General features: G+C 48.6%; 1 protein-coding gene across 1 annotated transcript in view; it reads right to left on the bottom strand.

Annotated features, from left to right (window-relative positions):
• Positions 1-3,356: 3,356 nt before the first annotated feature.
• WNT7A (Wnt family member 7A) overlaps positions 3,357-18,842 on the bottom strand; it is a 73,795-nt gene continuing 58,309 nt past the window's right edge. The window contains exon 4 of the mRNA XM_004368370.1: positions 3,357-3,836. Within this exon, the coding sequence (XP_004368427.1) occupies positions 3,357-3,836 (480 nt within the window). The remainder of the gene's footprint in view (positions 3,837-18,842) is intronic.

Raw genomic sequence — 18,842 nt, 5'->3', positions numbered from 1 at the left:
CTGTGTGGCCTTGAGCAATGCCTTGCCTCTCTCTGGGCCTCAGTTTCTCCATCTCTAAAGCAAAGGGTCTGGTCCAATCAGAGGCTGCATGCAGGTCGGCAGCACGAAGGCCAAGTTCAGCCTGAAGTCATGGCTGCTCCATCCTCATGGGATGTGTGGACACATTGAAAAAGTGTGAGATTTTACTAGAAAACCCAGGTGTTCAACTTCTCTTGAAAAAAATCAGAGGATGTGGCCCCAACAAGGCCCATGTTCCCATGTGGCAACGCCTTGTGCTGAGCAGACAGTTATTCCCCAGGGACCCACCTAGCTTACCTCTCATGGTTGTGTTACCTGCCTGTGTTTTCAACAGCCTAGTGCTGGGCTTTCTGATCCTTTCCTTCAGCCTATTAAGATTTTGGCCTTTCTAATGTTAGTTTTGTTGAAAAGCCACTTTAGGAATAAACCAAAGAGGGAGAAATACCTTGGCCAAATGCAGGGACAAATATTTATTACCATAAGCTGCATTTGGAGAATCCTATCTTGCTGGGGATAATAATCATCATATTGATAATAATAATTAATAATATTTAGCATTCATCCATTGCTTTGCAACTCAAAAGTGCCATACAACCATTTCCGGGAAGATTCTCCTAACAGCCATATGAGATAGGTATTCTTATCCCTATTTTACAGTTGGGGAAACTGAAGCCCAGAGTACAGCTACGCTGGAGCAGGGTGTAGAGCCATGACTGGGCTGAGCACCTCAGAGAGAGGGCAGGCCCCAGGGCTGAGAACCAGCAGTGTGCTGAGGGGCCATGTGATTGGCTGGCAGCAGCCTGGACACTCTTCTCACAGGCTTGGCTGCCCACTCCTCACCTGAACAGCAAGCGAGGACATGGTGGTGAGTTTTCTGATACCATGTTTATGTAACATTAAGTGGTCATCTGGGGAGTTTGCTCAGAACCTCCTCCATTCCTAAGTGCCAACAAGGCCAGGAGGAGAAGGGCTGGACACTTGGGAAGTGTCCCCTGTTCACAGCTGACAATGTGGGTTTTCCAAGGCAAAGATACAATATGATGTGGTGGCTTCAGGAAACTTCTGTATGTTTTCTTTTCATCTACCTATCTGCCCCCCATACATTCACCCACCCACCCACCCGTCCACTCACCTACCCACCTATCCATCCACCACCAACCTATCCACCTACTCATTCAGCATCCTTCCATCCATCCTTCCATCCCTCCCTCCATCCATCCCTCCATCCATCCCTCCATCCCTCCATCCATCCCTCCATCCATCCCTCCATCCCTCCATCCATCCATCCATCCAATCTATTGTTCCTTCCCATATCCACCCATCCAGACAGTGAAGGAAACACACAAAAAACAAGGGAACAAAGGAAGAAACCAACCAACCATTCAGCCACTTTTATTTGTCCATGCTGTGACCCAGCCCAGTGCTGACAACGGGGAGTCCGATACGGTCTTGAATTTGAGGGGCTCCCAGCTTGTGGGGAGGCCACTGGGCTGTGGTCTCAAGGTTCTGAATGTCACCAGTGGCTGTGAGGACAGGGTTCAGGGGTGCCATCTCTTGGGTGCCTCAACACAATTGCAAAGGGTCCCTGCTGTCTGCCTCACACTACAAGCCCTCACTTGCAAGCAGACACCGCAGAGATACCCTGGGGCCAGTAGATGCACCGGCACGTACATAGCCGCCCCTAAACTATCAGGCACACAGAGAGAGACATAGACGCCCTCGGACACACGGGAGCACATGGAAACACAGATACGCACACACATAAGCCCACCAGAGGTGCTGGAAGGCACAAAGTCACATGAGTACTCCAAGAATCCCTAAGGTCTCTCTCTCTCTCTCTCTCACACACACACACACACACACACACACACACACACACAAATGCAAGCACACGTGTATTAGAACACCCGGAGCCCGCAGAGGAGAGCTTTCCAGGCTGAGAGGTGCTGGCACGGCTGGACTCAAAACTGAACTCAAAGCAAAGAGACAAGCGGTCTCCAGCCCTCCTCCACACCTCTCCCTGCCGGTCTGCCCCGGTGACATCCAGGAAGCCCTGCTGGGGCTGATGGCTGAGTCTCAACAGGCCCCTCCCCCAGCCACTTTTCTGTCCTGTCCAAGGACTGCGCCTCACCTCCTGGGATGCACAGGTGAGGAGCAGAGCTCCCTGGTCTAGCCTCTGCCCAGGGACGAGGACTGAGTCCCAGCAATGGTCACACAATGCCCAGGGCGTGGGCCTGCCCACCACAGCCGCTCACACAAGGTCAGTGACCTGTTCTAAAGGCCCGAGCCTCACAAGCTGAGGGAGAGGATTTGATTTCTTTCCCAGATTAACACTTGGCAAGTCAGAACTCCAGAGCTCAGCTGTGTGAGACTCATGGTGGGGGTCCCTGTGGGCCTGACCCCAGACCCAACCTCACCCCTTCTCACCCTAAAGCAAGGACCAGAATGAAGAAGCACGGCCATGGAATGATAAAGGCGGATTCGATATAAATAAAATATTCATATAAAAATAGTCTCTTACAAAATATTCTCTCTGATCCAGTGGCTCACTTCCAAAAGATGAAAACTGTTGGGAGTTTTATTATTATCTTTCCTCTCTCTATATATTCCAAACTGGACTTTTCTAATGGTGAGTTTGAACTGGGGAGGGCGAAAGGACGGGAAATGTATTCTGGGTAAGCTCTCCAAATCAGGACCAGCTTAGCTTTCTGGATACATAGCAGCAAACAGCAAAAAAAAAAATAAATGTGTGTGTGTCTATATATATGTATAAAGGATGTCTGCTTTTGTACTTAAACATCTAGCGCTGCAAGGGATACTTGCGAAATCGACCAGTAGAAATATTCACATAAAGAGCAGTTAGGTACAGTTCCACTTGGCTCCTTGTCCTAGTGACAAATGGACAAAAGGTATCCCGCAAGGAAAGCAAGCAGTCCACTTTGATTGCAGAAAACGGATCCCGACGAGGTGGAAGAATTCTTTTTAATTAAATAAATTAATATTATTTTTTATCAGAATAAATTGTTAAATATTGCTAAGGTGAGGCTCAAGGGTCCAGAGTTCCTGCTGCAAAGGGCAGCGTCTGGGGCAGGGTGGAGCAGCATTGGGTGTGGAATGGAAGAGTCGAGGGCCCTGGAGAGGTTTTCCATTGATGCCTAGGGGAAGCCCAGGGGAGGCACCCTCCACAGCAGAAAAGACAAGCTCTGAGCTCCCTGTGGTGTCCTGTGAAGGTCCTGGAAGTGACCTGCCGGGGTGACTCCAGCCTGGAGACTGTCCGGTCCTCCCTGCAATCTAACCTGCAGCCGGAGGCCGCTGGCAGCACGGGCGCGGTCCGCGGCTCACTTGCACGTGTACACCTCGGTGCGCTCAGTGCACGTGTTGCACTTGACGTAGCAGCACCAGTGGAACTTGCAGTTGCACTGCCACATGCGGGCATACTGGTGGGTGTTATAGCCGCGGCCGCAGCACATGAGATCACAGCCGCTGGCCTGAGGGGCTGTCTTGTTGCAGGCGCGGCCCTGCGTGCCCACGCTGCCCGTTACCGGGTCCTCCTCGCAGTAGTTGGGCGACTTCTCGATGTACACCAGGTCCGTGTCCATGGGCTTGCGGTAGGAGAGAGGCTTCTTGATCTTCAAGAAGGTGGGCCGCTTGTTGCGGCTGGCGCGCACCGGCTCCACGTGCACGGCCTCGTTGTACTTGTCCTTGAGCACGTAGCCCAGCTCCCGGAAGTGCGGCAGCGTGGTCCAGCATGTCTTGGTGGTGCACGAGCCCGACACGCCATGGCACTTACACTCCAGCTTCATATTCTCCTCCAGGATCTGCAGAGGTGGGCAGGGAAGAGCACAGCATGTGTCACTGCCCGCCACGGCCAAGCCCAGCCCCCAGCCCAGCCTACTCCCAGCCCCACTGAGCCAGGATTTGCTCTAGTTTTTCATTTTGGTGCAGGAAACTCAGCCCTGGATTCAGATCCCTCTCACCTCTGGGCTTTATGCTATGCCTTCCACCTGAAACGTGCTTCCCCTCTTTGCCTCCCCAATGCCTACATGTCCCTTAGATTTTGTAAGACTATTATATGAGATCGGGCCAGGCCAGTCCAGATCACAGCTACATTCTCTTCGGCCTGCACAGGTTTAAAATCAATTTTGAACCAACATTTAAGAACTAGAAGAATTTACTTTAAAATACAGACTTCCAGATTTTCTTGGTAAACAGAAGGGACACCTGTCAACACCGGGGTGATATTCAAAGTATGTACTAACTGGGACAGCTGGGCATTGACCTATTGGAATAGAAGCCAGCCACAACAGCCAGCTGGTTGTCCCGCTGTGTTCTGGCTCACCTCAATCCCTGCTGGCATTGCCACATGGCCACAATACCTGGAACTGCACCAGGAGCTGTCTCCTTCACAAGTTGGCACCTTCCAATTTGCCACAGTCTCCACCACTCCCTACTGCCTCACCCACCTCGAGTAATGGTTTCTCAGAGGTCATCTGCTTTAATCAATTATGATTCCCACCAGGCCCCTGTGGGCATCTGAGTCTGGGACTCCTGGCTCTGATGGAACCTTCCCTGGCAGCTTTCCCTGACTCCCTTCTCTGAGATCCTAACACCCTTTGTGCTTCCATCTTCATAGTATGAGAGGCAGCATTATTCAGTGGTTTAAAGCATAGATGCTGGACTTTGGGTTTAAATCCTGGATCTACCATGTACCTGCTGTGTGCCCTGGGCAAGCTACTTCACCCCTCCGCGCTACACTTTCCCCGTATGTAGAATAGGGAGAATAATGGTACCTAATTATAAGCACAGGTCCATAGGTGGCGCAAGCGGTTTGCGCTCGACTACTAACCACCTAAAAGTTGGCGGTTTGAACCTACCCAGCGGCACCACAGAAGATAGGCCTGGTGATCTGCTTCCATTAAGATTACAGCTAAGAGCTGTTCTAGTTTACACACGAGGTTGCCACGAGCTGGAACCGACTCAATGACAGCTAACAATTATAAGCATATAATAAAACACAACACAGCAATAAAAAAGAATGAACTACTAATACACACAGAAAGAATGAATCTCTAAGACATAATGTGAAGTATAAGACATCAAACATAAAAGAGAACATTCTGTACGATTCCATTTATACAAAGTTCAAGAACAGGCCAAACTAAGATACAGAAGTCAGAAGAGTGGTTACCCTTAGAGGGGTGGCTCCAAGGGAGCCTGCTGGGGAGCTAGCTGGAAATGTTGCATATTTTGATCCGGCTGATGGTTATACGGGTGTATACACATGGAAACATTAGTCTTTAAGCTTTCTGCACTTGTCTGTAAGCTATCTCTCCAAAATGTTAGGCTAAAATAATAGTACTGAACTCATGGGGCTTTGGGGAGACGAGTAAGCTACAAAAAGTGATCAGAACAGTGCCTGGCAGGCGGCGAGTGCCATGTAACAGTTAGCTATTGTATGACAGCATCTATTGCTTGCCACCCCGCTCCATGAGAGCAGGACCCCTTGAATATGGAACACACCCATTTTGGGTTCCCCTGTGACCCCAGGGCCGAAGATGTGCCTAGCACCGAGCAAGCGCTCAGTAAACACCCAAGGAATGGGGGCAACTCCGTGAGCACCCTGAGAGGGCATTTTGCTTCCGGAATCTCACCTTGTCTTTCCTTCCCTAGAAGACAGGGCTGATCCCACCTGCTTTGGAGAGACAATTAGAGCGAATGTGTGCATGGGCACCTGGCAGAGCTCCTGGCCTACAGTAGTAGGTGCCCAGTAAACGGTAGTGATAGTTATTTACTTATTAGCATTTAAGTCCTTTTGATTTCTTTTTTGATTGTGGTAAATACACACACACATATATGAAAACATCTGCCATTTCAACAATGTCTGCATGTACAGCTCAGTGATGTTAATTACTTTCACCATGGTAACATAATTATCATGGTCCTGCTGGCCCATTCCGGCTCTGGGTGTTCACCATGAAGGCTGCAAGTCTCGGAGGTTGCTATGGGTTAGGGCAGCGGGCCCACGGGAAGGAGAGATTGACTTCCCTAGCCCCAGACGTGGCTGCTCATTTTCCTTTTGCACTGGGCTTTGCAGATTATGTAGCCTGCTCTGCTGCCACTTACAGATCAGTGACCTGTGACAACTTCTTAACTTTTCTAGGCTTCGGATTCCCTGCCCGTGAAATGAGCTTGATAACAGTACCAAGCTCACAGAATTAAAACGAGATCTAACACTCAGTAAACCACAGTTGTTCTTTATCGATCACCACCCATCTGTCTGTCTGTCGTACTGTGGTAGCTTGTGTGTTGTTTCGATGCTGGAAGCTATGCCACCAGTATTTCAAATACCAGCAGGGTTACCCATCGTGGACAGGTTTCAGTGGAGTCTCCAGACTAAGACAGATTAGGAAGAAAGACCTAGTGAGCTACTTCTGAAAATTAGCCAATGAAAATCCTATGGATTACAGCAGAATATTGCCTGATATGTGGTGGAAGATGAGCTCCCTAGGTTGGAAGACACTCAAAATACACAGTGGCCTCAACAGTGGACTTGAGCACACCCACAATCGTGAAGACGAAACAGGAGCGGGCAACGTTCTGTTATACATGTGGTCGCCATGAGTTGGAGTCAACTAGACAGCAAATAACAACAACAACATTCGCTATCAAAGCGCTCTAAGTCCTTGCTGCTTCATCTTTCTCTTTGCTGTTTTCATGGCTGCACAATATTCGTTCGAGTTGATACTGCCAGTACCGCATCATGACTTCTGTTGGCCTGGGGCATTTCGCTCTTCGTAAGCCTTTTCCTCCACTAAAACAAATGTCAACAATTATATTTTACGACCGCTTTGGTATAAAGATGAATATAATCCAGATTTTATTCATTATTATTATATTCATTTTTCTTCTGATTTTAAGAGAAATAAAAATTAGAACTTTTTGTAGACCCCCTGGAAGTATTGTGGGCCCCAGACCCTGTGCCCGCTAAACTGGGTGGAGAAGTGGGCCCTGGAGAGTGCATCATTTACTTTAACAACCTTTTCTGGTGGCCTTTGTGGTACCAAATCCTGAACCGGAGAAGCCATCATGCCCTGTGGGACAGCAGCCTGACTGAGGTGAAGAGATGGGTTACAACAGGATTAATCCTACCGGAAAAAGGACCGAGTTTCGTGGGAGACTTCCCAGGGGAGGATTCATGTGGGCTGGGCTTTAAAGGATGAATAGAAGTTCACCAGACAGAGCAAGTCAGAGAGGATGGAGCACATATGAGGCATGGAGGGGAGAAATGGCAGACTGCAGGGGCCTCGGAGGCCATATGAGCTGGGAATGCATTGTTTATTAAGAAATGTAGTCACAATTTGAGAAGTATTTTGAGAACACCTGGGAGAATGGATGGGAAAGGGTGAGAGTGGGAGTTAGAAGACCAGGGGAAGGCTGGGAAAATTGTCCAGGCAAGAGAGTAGGGGATACAGAGAGGCCTGCAAGGGGAGCCTTAACAAGAGGAAACCTGGATGAGCCCAGGGGTCTCTGATTGTATGAATGGGGGTAGACTGCCATTCCCAGGCTGAGGGCGAGGTCCACATGAGAACACTCTGTACGCTTAGCTCTTTTAATGCTCTAGAACAAGGGTTAGCAAACTTTCTCTGGAAGGAGCCAGATAGTCAGCAGGCCATATGGACTCTGTCATAACTACTGAACCCTGCCGTTGTAGTGTGAAAGCAACCACAATACAACACGTGGCTGTGTTTCACAAAAACTTTATTTCCATATACAGGTGGTAGGCCAAATTTGGCCCATGGGCTGTAGTCTGGTGACCCCTGCCCTAGAATATCCCAGCAATGAAAGAAGACAACATTTTACCAAACTCTGCCATAGTTTAAGACATTTAGGCCCCTCTCTCAATAAATAATATGTCAGGAAATATCTTCGAGATTAAAATGTCTCTTCCTTCCTCACCACTTCAGCCTGATCCCATCCTAACAAACATTGATTGAGCTCCTACTGTTCTACACGGCAATGGGGTGGGGATATACTATTGACCACAGTTCCTGGGTCAAGGTGTGTCAACATTTTCAGCATCCTTCATCCAAACTGTCCAATTGCCTTTGACCTGTTATATGGTGAAAGAATAAATTATGAATGAGTAAATAAATGACTGAACATTTATGAATCACCTATACCACACTGGGCCCACTCTGTTACAGATGACATCTTACTTAACTCTGTGAGGTTAGTAGGTTATGATTCCATTTTACAGGAAAGAAAACTGAGGCTCGGCCGACTCTCCAAGCTGGTCTATAAAATACTCTGAAACGAGGTCTTAGAGCTAGGGGTGTGAGCTGGTGCTTAGTGCAGAGGAGACAGGGTCATGCTAAGGGGCCAGAGAGCAGATCCCAGAGTAGGTATAGCCTCCAACTTGTTTTGTGGCCTGGGGTTGTCACACCCCCTCTCCGGGCCTCAGTTGCTTTAAACACGAAGTGAAGACAAGTCTGTCTTTTCTGACAAAGTCAGGGTGTTGGACCAGAATCAGACAATTGAAAAAACAGTCATTAGATTTGCCTCTAGTGGGCCTATGCTGGGTCTGGGGACACAGGGGTGACAAAATAAGGTCCCTGTTTCCAAAGATGGGTCTGTGTTCAGCATCCTCACAGCCTTAGGAGCTTTGCTTCCATGAGGAAGTGGCCAGTACTTGGGTCGACACAACCTCCAGGAAAGAAGGGCCACCACGTTTCAACCACAGTCTCTGTAATCAAATGAGCCAGCAACACTGCAAACATCCAAAGTGTTCCAGGGCAGGGAGTTCTGGTTCAAAGACACCTGATGTGAAAGAGCACCTACTATTTTTGTACTCCCACTAGCCAAGTATGGGAGTTTAGGTTGCTCCACACCCTCATCAACACTTGATATTGTCAGAATCAGCTTTGAACATGCGGCAGGTATCTCTGTGTTGAAATCTCCGACTGCAACTACAGCATGGCCTCCACACATGTTTAGATGGTCCTAATGAGCTGCTCTTTCAAATGATGTGCCCCAAAATACACAGATGTCCCTCTTGGTTGTCAGTGGAGAAATGTCTCCCCAAATGTCCAGCCCGTCTTTCTGTCCTGGTCTAAGAAGTGAGAGGAAAAAGCAAGGGCTCAGAGGTGTGATGAGGGCAGGGCAAGGCCGGATTTCTGAGGCACTAGAGCCTGGCCGATGGAGACTGTACTGCAGTGGGAGACTTCAACACAGAGATACCTGCGGGATGTTCAAAGCTGATTCTGACAATATCAAGTGTTGATGAGGGCGTGGAGCAACTGAAACTCCCATACTTGGCTAGTGGGAGTACAAAAATTGTACAGAACCTGATTTTCAATATCTAATAAAGTTGAAGATGCACACTCCTATGCCTCAGAAATTTCACCTCCAATGTGCATAGTCTAGAGATTGTGTGTGTACATGCACAGGAGACAGGTTCAAGAATTTTCATAGTAGTAGCATTCATAACAGGTCCAAACTAGGAGCAAGGCAGCCACCCATCCACGGTCTAAGGGATAAGTAAACTGTGGAACATTCTCAGTGTTCCACTACAGGGCAGTGATGGTGCATAGCTACAGCAAACCACACTAACAAGGCTCAACCTCACACAGTGTGGAGGGGGAGAAGTCATCAAAGATTTCCACAGAATGATTTCATTTGTATCAAGTTCAAAGGCAGACAAAACTGGACTACATTGTTTAGGGACAGAGGGGCAAAGTATAACAAAAAGTAAAGAAATGAGGATCACAAATATCAAGGCAGTGGTTATCCCTAGAGTGGTGGGTGAAGAGCTGGGGTTGGAGAAGGTGAGCAGGGGGCTTCTGGGGAGCTGGCAATGTTTTGTTCCTTGATACGGGTGATGGTTATTCTTTATATGAGCACATATGTTCTGTGTACTTTTTTGCACATAAGCTATATCTCACAATTTATAAGAATGCAATGGGTACAAATGGCCAATAAGCACACAAAATATGTTCAACATCGTTATCGTTCAGGGAAATGCAAAGAAAAACTACCACAGCGAGACACCATTTCACACCCACTAGCATGGCTACAGTAAGTGTCGAGGAGGATGTGGAGAAATTGGAACTCTCATGCATTGCTGGCGGGGGATGTAAAATACTACCGCTGCTATGGAAAACAGTCTGAAGTTCCTTAAATGGTTAAACATAGAGTTTAACCATATGACCCTACCTATCTACTCAAGAGAAATGAAAACATATTTCTGCATAAAAACTTGTACATCAAATGTTCATAGCAGCATTATTCACAATAACCAAAAAGTGAAAACAATCCAAATATTCATCATCTAATGAACTGATACACAAAATGCTGTATATCCATGCAATGGGATATTATTCAGCCATAAAGAAAAATAAAGTCCTGATACGTGCTACAACATGGATAAACCTTGAAAACACGCTGAGTGAAATGAGTCAGACATGAAAGGATAAATATTGCATGATTCCATTTATGTGAGCTTTCCAGAATAGGCAAATCATACAGACAGGAAGTAGATTAGTGGGCTGGGGAGGTGGCTGGGGGAAAATGGGAAATGGCTGCTAAAGGGTATGGATTTGGGGGGGATGATAAAAATATGCGAAAATTGACTGTGGGGATGGTTGCACACTCTGTGAATATACTAAAAATCACTGAATTGTACACTTTAAATGGGTGAATTGTACGGTGTGTGAATTGTATCTCGGTAAAGCTGGGTTTTTGTTTGTTTGCTTGTTTTGTTAAAGGCAAGGGGAAGCCCCTGGGAGTTTCCATGAGAAAGCTACATGAGTGCTGGTGTTTCTGTCCGTCAAGGATGCTGAATGCTATCGCTGCCGGTGGACAGTGGGTGGTGGGCAAAGAGCCTCCCACGCTAAGGCCAGGCTCTTGGCTCTCGGGTCGAGATGCAGCCCCACTGCCACCGCTGCACGCGGCCTTACTCTTCCTCTGTGGCCTTGGATGGCAGAAGGCCACTGGATGGCAGTACTTGTGTGAGCCCCCAATCAGATAACGTCCACCCCGCTGATCCTGCAAACTCTGCATTTTGAGAGCCTCAGTGATGGCATTAAGTCCTCATTAAGCTGGGCATAATCACAGCTGCCCTGGCCAGGCTGGTCACCCAGACGGGCACCCAAGCAGGCACCCAACCCTCTTGCCAAGACAGGGACTTGGGTAAAGGGACAACTGCAGAGGAAATGCATGAAGGTCAAAGTGGGACTCTTTGCCCCCAAGGCCAGGCTGGCTACTGGCCTCTGAGCTGCCTGAGGCGATTCCGCCTGACCCACCACTAGAAGAGTCTGGATTCTGTGGTTCAGTCAGGCGGTCTAAGGGTGTGCAGGCGCTAAGATGACCCAACTCTCCGCACCTCCCTGCATGCATAGCAAGTGCTGGAGAAATGCCCAAAGGTAAATTTCACCAACAGGGTGCATCCAAGCTATTGTGCCCGGAGAAGCTCCAGGCCCGACCGGTGACCAGTGGAAATATTCAGGGTCCTGGAGACCTCACCGGGCCAGGTATCATTGGCCCTGCTGGATGGAGGAGAAGTCAGAAGGGCCAAGGGGAGGACCAGTGAGGGAAAGATGGGGTGATGGGGGAAGGAGCTAGATGGAGAGATGTTAATATGTTAATGTCAAAGGCTACCCAGCTGGGTCCCAGCTTGAAGATGCGCCTCATAAGAATGTTCAGGGTCTGCCGTTTAACTACCCTGTGATGCCCAGATTCCATAATTCAAAAGAAAATTAAACATAAACATAAATCGGTGATCTGGTATCTGGCCTCAGCAAGCTCTCAGAACATGTCAGGTGGCCTGGAGTCTGAAAAACCACAGGGACCTCAGGTGACATGACTGGAGGGGACTGTGTTCCCGGCAGGACTGCCTTCAGATGCAGCTCAGGTAGCAGCTAAGCGCCTAGGCCCCTGTCTCTCCCATGTGTTCCAGGCCCACCGGCCTCCACCTGCCATCGCCTACCTCTACCTGCTGCCCTGGGTGGTCACAGTGCAGTGCTGGCCTTCACAGGAAGCCGAGATGACTCATTGGACTAATGTTTATTGAGCACCTACTATGTGTTAAAAAGCAAAGATGTCACTTTAAGGACTAAGGGGCACCTGACCCAAGCCATGGTGTTTTCAATCGCTTCATATGCATGTGAAAGCTGGACAACGAATAAGAAAGATCAAAGAAAAATTGACTTCTTTGAATAATGGTGTTGGCAAAGAATATACCAATATACCATGGACTACCAGAAGAATGAACAAAATCTGTCTTGGAAGAAGTACATCCAGAATGCTCATTAGAAGCAAGGTTGGCAAGACTTCCTCTCACATACTTGGGACATGTTAGCAGGAGGGACCAGTCCCTAGAGAAGGACATCATGCTTAGTAAAGTAGAGGGTCAGTGAAAAAGTGGAAGACCCTCAACGAGATGGACTGACACGGTGGCTACAATGGGCTCAAGCATAGCAACCATTGTGAGGATGGAGCAGGATCGGGCAGTGTTTTGTTCTGTTGTACATGGGGTTGCTATAAGTTGGAACTGACTCGACGGCACCTAACAACGACAACTGTGTTTATTGAGCACCTACTGTGCTGACTGTGCAAGGATGTGGGAATACAGCAGAGGAAAAGGTGGACAAAGTGGCTGCTCTTACAGAGTGTACATTCTAGAAGGCAAAAGGGCAACCCAGAACTGATTAAAATAATTCCAGCAAGAGAGAAGAAGACAATACAACGGGATTAAGGGCTAAAGTATCACCTGTCTGTCAGTGGATGCTTGCATGTTGCTATGATGCTGAACTGGTTTCAGCCGGGCTTCCAGACTTAGGTGGACTAGAAAGAAAGGCTTGGCAATCTACTTCCAAAAATCAGCCAATGAAAACCCTATGGATCACGATATCTGATCCTGTTGTTCTTGGGTCGCCAAGAGCCGGGGGTTGACTCAACAGCATCTGTCATGGATTGAATTGTGTCTCCCAAAAAATGTGTGTAGCAACTTGGTTAGGTCATGATTCCCAGTATTGTATGATGTGTTATCTGATGTGATTTCCTTATGTGTTGTAAACTCTATCACTATGATGAGATTATATGTGATCTCCTTACGTGTTGTAAATTCTATCACTGTGATTAGGTTATACTGATGAGGTTGACAAGATTAGATAGTGTCTTAATCCAATCTCTTTTGAGACATAAAAGAGAGAAGAGAGCAGAGACACATGAGAACCTCATACCACCAAGAAAGCAGTGCCGGGAGCAGAGCACGTCCTTTGGACCTGAGGTTCCTGCGCTGAGATGCTCCCAGACCAAAGGAAGACTGATGCATCACGGGACCTTTCTCCAGAGCTGACAGAGAGAGAAAGCCTTCTCCTGGAGCTGATGCCCTAACTTTGGACTTGTAGCCTACGGGACTATGGCAGAATAAACTTCTCTTTGTTAAAACCACGCACTCGTGGTATTTCTGTTGGAGCAGCACCACATGACTAAGACAGCAGCTAACAACAACAACAACAAGGGCTGGGGAATGAGGGAGGAGGTGGGGTAGGCTGTGTGAGAGTGAATAGTTGGGGATGACCTGTCTGGAAAGGTGACATTCGAGCAGAGAGCTGAACCCCAGGAGGAAGCCAGCATGTGGGCATCAGGGCCCAGATTCATCCTCTAGTTTAATTTCCATTTGAGTGTACAGGGCTGGGGGACAGCAGGGTAAAGGGTCTGAGGCATCTGCAGAACAGGACTAAGGCCAGCGTGGCTGGGACAGGCAGACGAGCGTGCGGTTATAGGTGCTGAGGTGAGAGGTGGGGGCAGTCAGATCCTATGGGCCCACAGACCATGGCAAGGAGAAGGGACTTTTTGTCATTTTGTCCTTTAAAACATAAACATTATTGCTTATAACAGTTTTAGATTTACAGAAAAATTGCAAAGATAGTACAGAGAGTCCCCATATATCCCGCATTCAGTTTCCCTACTGTTAACATCATATGTTAGTATGGCAAATTTGTTCTAGTTAGTGAGTTAATACTGATACATTGTTACTAAACGAAGTCCACAGTTCATTCCAATTGTCTTGGTTTCCCCCAATGTCCTCTTTCTGTCTCAGAACCCCATCCAGGACACCACATGACCTTAGTCGTCATGTCTCCTTAGGTGATGGGAGCAGACAGGGAAGCCACTGGTGGTTCAGATGGGCCAGCGGCAGGATCAGATTTCTGTTTGGAAAAGATCTCAGAGGAGAAGCTATGTGCAGACACTGTCTCTGGAGTGGAGATCTGGCTGCTGATGGGTGGGGTTCCCTCTCTGGGTCTCAGTTTCCTCATTTTGAACACAAGGGTTTGATGACATTTGAGGCTGCTTCTGACTCTTGTATCCATACTGCTATTTAATCTATACAGAGTGTATGTGGAGCGCTGGCAACATTCAATTTTCATGACACACTCTGAGAGAAGGGAATCTTCATTCCATTTAGCAGGTGAGAAAACTAAGGTTCAGAGAAAGGAAGGGACTTATCCAAGACCACAGAGTGTGCTGAATCTCTTCTGTATATCTGTACCAGGCCACCTCCCCGCTTCCCTCTCCCGCTTGATGCCTGCAGAGTCTAAACTGCAGGACGACGCTTGCTCCAGGACCCTGAACATTGTGGACTGGTGGTTGGTTGCGCATAGGACGTGCGGCTATGGAAGAGTTTGAATGCACCCTTGTGGCTTCCAGGTAAGTCTGGCCAGAGGAAGGCAGTAGCGGGAGACTAGAGGGCAGAGGGAGTGTAGTTATCCCCCCTGCTCCCTGCCTGCTCCCTCCCACAGGATGGCTGTGTTCCCCAGTCAAAGGCCACACCTGCCAGGAGGTCCTCTCTGGACAGACCTCTCTGGATTCTAGCAGCTGCAACCTCCCTGCCCTTCAAGGCCAAGGAGTAACAGCTCCCCACTGCTGCCAGCCCCAGGTGCTGCACCGTCCCTTGTGTCTCCTTTAACTTTGCCCTCCATTTCATGAGCAACCACTCTTTTTTAACAGCTTTATTGCAATCTAATTCACTTGCCATACACGTCACCCATGTAAAGTGTACAATTCAGTGGTTTCTGGTATGTTCACAGAATTGTGTGACCATCCCCACAGTCTAATTCTAGAACATTTTCATCACTCCATAAAGAAACCCAGTACCCATTAGCAGTCACTCTCCATTCTCCCCTTCCCCAGTCATCTACTTTCTGTCTCTATAGATTTGCCTATTCTAGACATTGTAATGTAAGTGGAATGATACAATATGTGGGCTTTTGTGTCTGGCACTGAGCATAATGTTTTCAAGTTTCATCCACGTGATAGCACAGTCAGCGCTTTGTTCCTCTTACGGCCAAGTAATATTCCATTGACTATAGACCACATTTTATTCGTCCATTCATCATTTGATGGATGGCAGCCTCCTTTGTAAATTCTCCTTCATTTCCTGGTTTGAGTGTGCCAGCTGTATCTGGCCAAGACCCCTGTGGATATCCATGTGAACAGATAGACATTAGGGCCTCCTTTCCCCTAGCAAACACCTGTCAGCACGTTTTCTGTGCCAGGCTGCATGGTGGTGCCCAGGACAAAGACCAGTCCTCTTGGACTCCAAGGCCTGTGCTCTTCCCAGCCTATCCCTTGCCCTCCTGAGCACGTTCATCCCTTCCCACTCCTCTTGGCTCTGTACCTGCTGTTTCCTTATCTGGGAGGTCAACCTTTCTCACCATCACAGAAGCTAGATTTGACAATTCCGGTACTGAATACTGACCTCAAAGGGAGTTCACAGAGGCACTACCCGAAAGATCAAAAGGCTAAAAGAACCTAAATATTCATCACTGAGGACTGATTATATAAATTATGGATCAGTTCTAAGGGGAATATCCTACAGCTGTTCAAAAAAAGGAAGCAGCTCTGTACTTCATAATGAGGGCACATCTTCAAAATACATGGTTAATAGAAGAAAGTAAGGTGCAGAAAAGCAAAGACAGTGCTCTCACTGGTACAAGACAGTAAAAATCTAACATGTACAGTTGTCTCTCAGTATCTGCAGGGGCTTCGTTTCAGGACCCCCACTCCCTGCAGACACCAAAATCCGAGGATGCTCAAGACCCTTATATAAGATGGAGTAGTATTTGCATATAACCTGCATACATCTTCCCATATGTATTTATGTATTTAAAACATCTCTGGATTACTTATAATACTTAATACAATGTAAATGCTATGTAAATAGTTGTCATACAGTACTGTATTGTTTAGGGAATAATGACAAGACTCGAGGCAACAAGGCTCCAACAACGAGCGCTGGAGAGAGACTGAGGATCTGTGAAACGGCGGGAGGCTACAGCAGGGGATGCCTACACATCACTTCATTCATGTGGCTTCAGCGTAGTGCTCGGCAGGCACGGCAAACTCAAGTTTTGCTTTTTGGAACTTTTTTTTTTCCCCCCGAATATTTTCCATCCATGGATCACATCCGCAGATGCAGAGCCTGCGGATACAGAGGGCCAGCTGTATGTTCATAAGAGCACAGAATATCTCTGGAAGAATACATGAGGAATTGGTGAGAGTGGCTGCCTCAGAGGAGGGCACCCCAGTGCTAGGGGAGAGGAGGACAGGATTCTTACCTTTCATGAGATTGCCTTTTGTGCCTTTTGAATATTATACCATGCCAGAAAAAAGGTCACCTCCACAAAGCCTTCCCTGATTGCCAGGGCAGCCAGTGACTCCCTCAGAGTGACTACAGCCATCCTGGGCTGTTAGAGTACCTGTCACCTTATCTCCATGTCAGCAACCTCCATCAGGCCAGCAGCTCTTTGTGGTGCACATGGAGATTCACCACCCAGGTCCCCCCAAGGAAGGACTTGTTTCACAGCTATAGATAATGGGCTGCTTGTAAGCCACCTCACCAAAAAAAAAAAAAAAGAAAGCACTGTTTTGTAATGTTCACCAATTTTTGTGGGATAAAAGTTCCTACCATGGCCAATTTTAAGCTACCAACAGTTCAATAATCAGTTCGAAAACGTCCTGAATATTTAATACTCGGCTCTTGTAAGCCAGTATGAGCTGGCCACAGTACACCACTGGAACGGGAGTGTGGTCAGCAGAAAGCTGCCAACTGCTAGGTCCTTCAGGGTCGGCCTCAGCTGCAGAGAGCTGCAGCTTCCCACAGCAGACTGCGGGAGACAGGGGAAGGAAGGTTTAGCCATCTTAGCCAGAGGCAGGGCCCTCTGATGGGCAGTCTTTGATCCAGAGCTCCCTACCAGGCTGGCTGAGGCTTTGCGGGTTGGCATTCCAGCGTGGCCTCTTCCTCTGCCCTGTCCTGGAGGCTTCACTGAGCCCTGATCGACAGTGTGGACCTGAAACTCCACCTCAGTGTCTGCTTCCGGAGAATGTCCCGGTGACACCGCTCAAGGGCAGGGGCCACGGCATTCACCTCCACCTCCCCAGCCTTTGGCAAAGAGTCTGGCAGAGAAGGTGCCAACAGGTGTTAGCTCGAGGAAAGGAGGACCTACGTTGTCTGTTCACATGTGCACTCACCCACTCACCCATTTTTTTACTGAGCACCTGTTGTTGTTGTTAGCTGCGATCAGCCCCAACTCATGGCCACCCCATGCCCAACGGAACAGCTGCCCAGTCCTGCACCATCCCCACGATCAACTGCAGATTGGACTGCTGTGATCCACAGGGTTTTCATTGGCTGATTTTTGGAAATAGATCACCAGGCCTTTCTTTCTAGATCATCTTATTCTGGAAGCTCCACTTAAACCTGCCCAGCATCATAGCAACCCAAAAGCCTCCACTGACAGAGAGGTAGTGGCTGCGCATGAGGTGCATTGGCTGGAAATCAAACTTGGGTCTCCCACATGGAAGGTGAGAATTCTACCACTGAATCACCGCTGAGCTATTCCTCTTCACCCTGCTACAGGGCCCCAGGAAGATTATGCTACCCCTGCCTCCGCGGAATTTGCAGGACCAAGCTAGAAGCAGCTGTGGAATCAAGAACCCCCCAAACCTAACTGTAAATTGGTGAGTGCTGTGAAGGCGTGGAGAAGGGAGCAAAGATAACTTTAGCCAGGAAGGACTACCCCGGGTGCAGGCTCGAGAAGTCGCCCTCGAGAAGGCAAGGTCTGCGCCGGGAGCTGGAGGACGAATTACAGCAGGTCAGACTACGGGGAATGGGGAGGAGGGCATGTCAGACAGCTGGGACAGTGCGTGCAAAGACCCGGTGGTGTGTGGGACCGGGACCCACAGAGGAAGAGGAAAGAGGCAAGTGTGGCTGAGCACAGCTTGGTGGGAAATGAAGCCGCAGAGTCGGGCGGGGGAGGACCACTAGGGGCCAGGGAGGCATCCTGATTGCCCATAAGTAGGAGGGGCCGTGGGGCCCTGGTGGCCCAGTGCTTAAGAGCTCAGCTGCTAATCAAAAGGAGGGCAGTTCAAATCCACCAGCCGCTCCTTGGAAACCCTATGGGGCAGTTCTACTCTGTCCTATAGGGTCGCTATGAGTCGGAATTGATTCAATGGCAATGGGCTGGGGGTGCCGCTGAGAGGCATTTATGCTGGGGAGTCATAAGAGCTGATTGACCCTTCTGAAGATGATCTGGAATAGAGTGGAAACCAGGTCAGAGAGGGTCGGAATGGCACTGTGGAGACCCACGCCAGAGTCGGGGGCAGCTTTGACCAACATGGTGGCAGTGGAGGGGTGAGGAAGAGCCAAATATAATGACAGAGCAGAACTGGCAAGGCTTCGTGGTGAACGATGCTGGGGCAGGCACAGGGAGGCCGTTCACTGAGACAGGGACCGGGAAGAGGGATGCGGCTTGGGGAAGAGC

This window comes from Trichechus manatus, unplaced genomic scaffold (genome assembly GCF_000243295.1).
Source record: "Trichechus manatus latirostris isolate Lorelei unplaced genomic scaffold, TriManLat1.0 scaffold00001, whole genome shotgun sequence".
NCBI classification, from domain to species: Eukaryota; Metazoa; Chordata; class Mammalia; order Sirenia; family Trichechidae; genus Trichechus; species Trichechus manatus.
The sequence above is the reverse complement of the archived record's forward strand: the minus strand, read 5'-3'. Positions and strand labels throughout refer to the sequence as shown.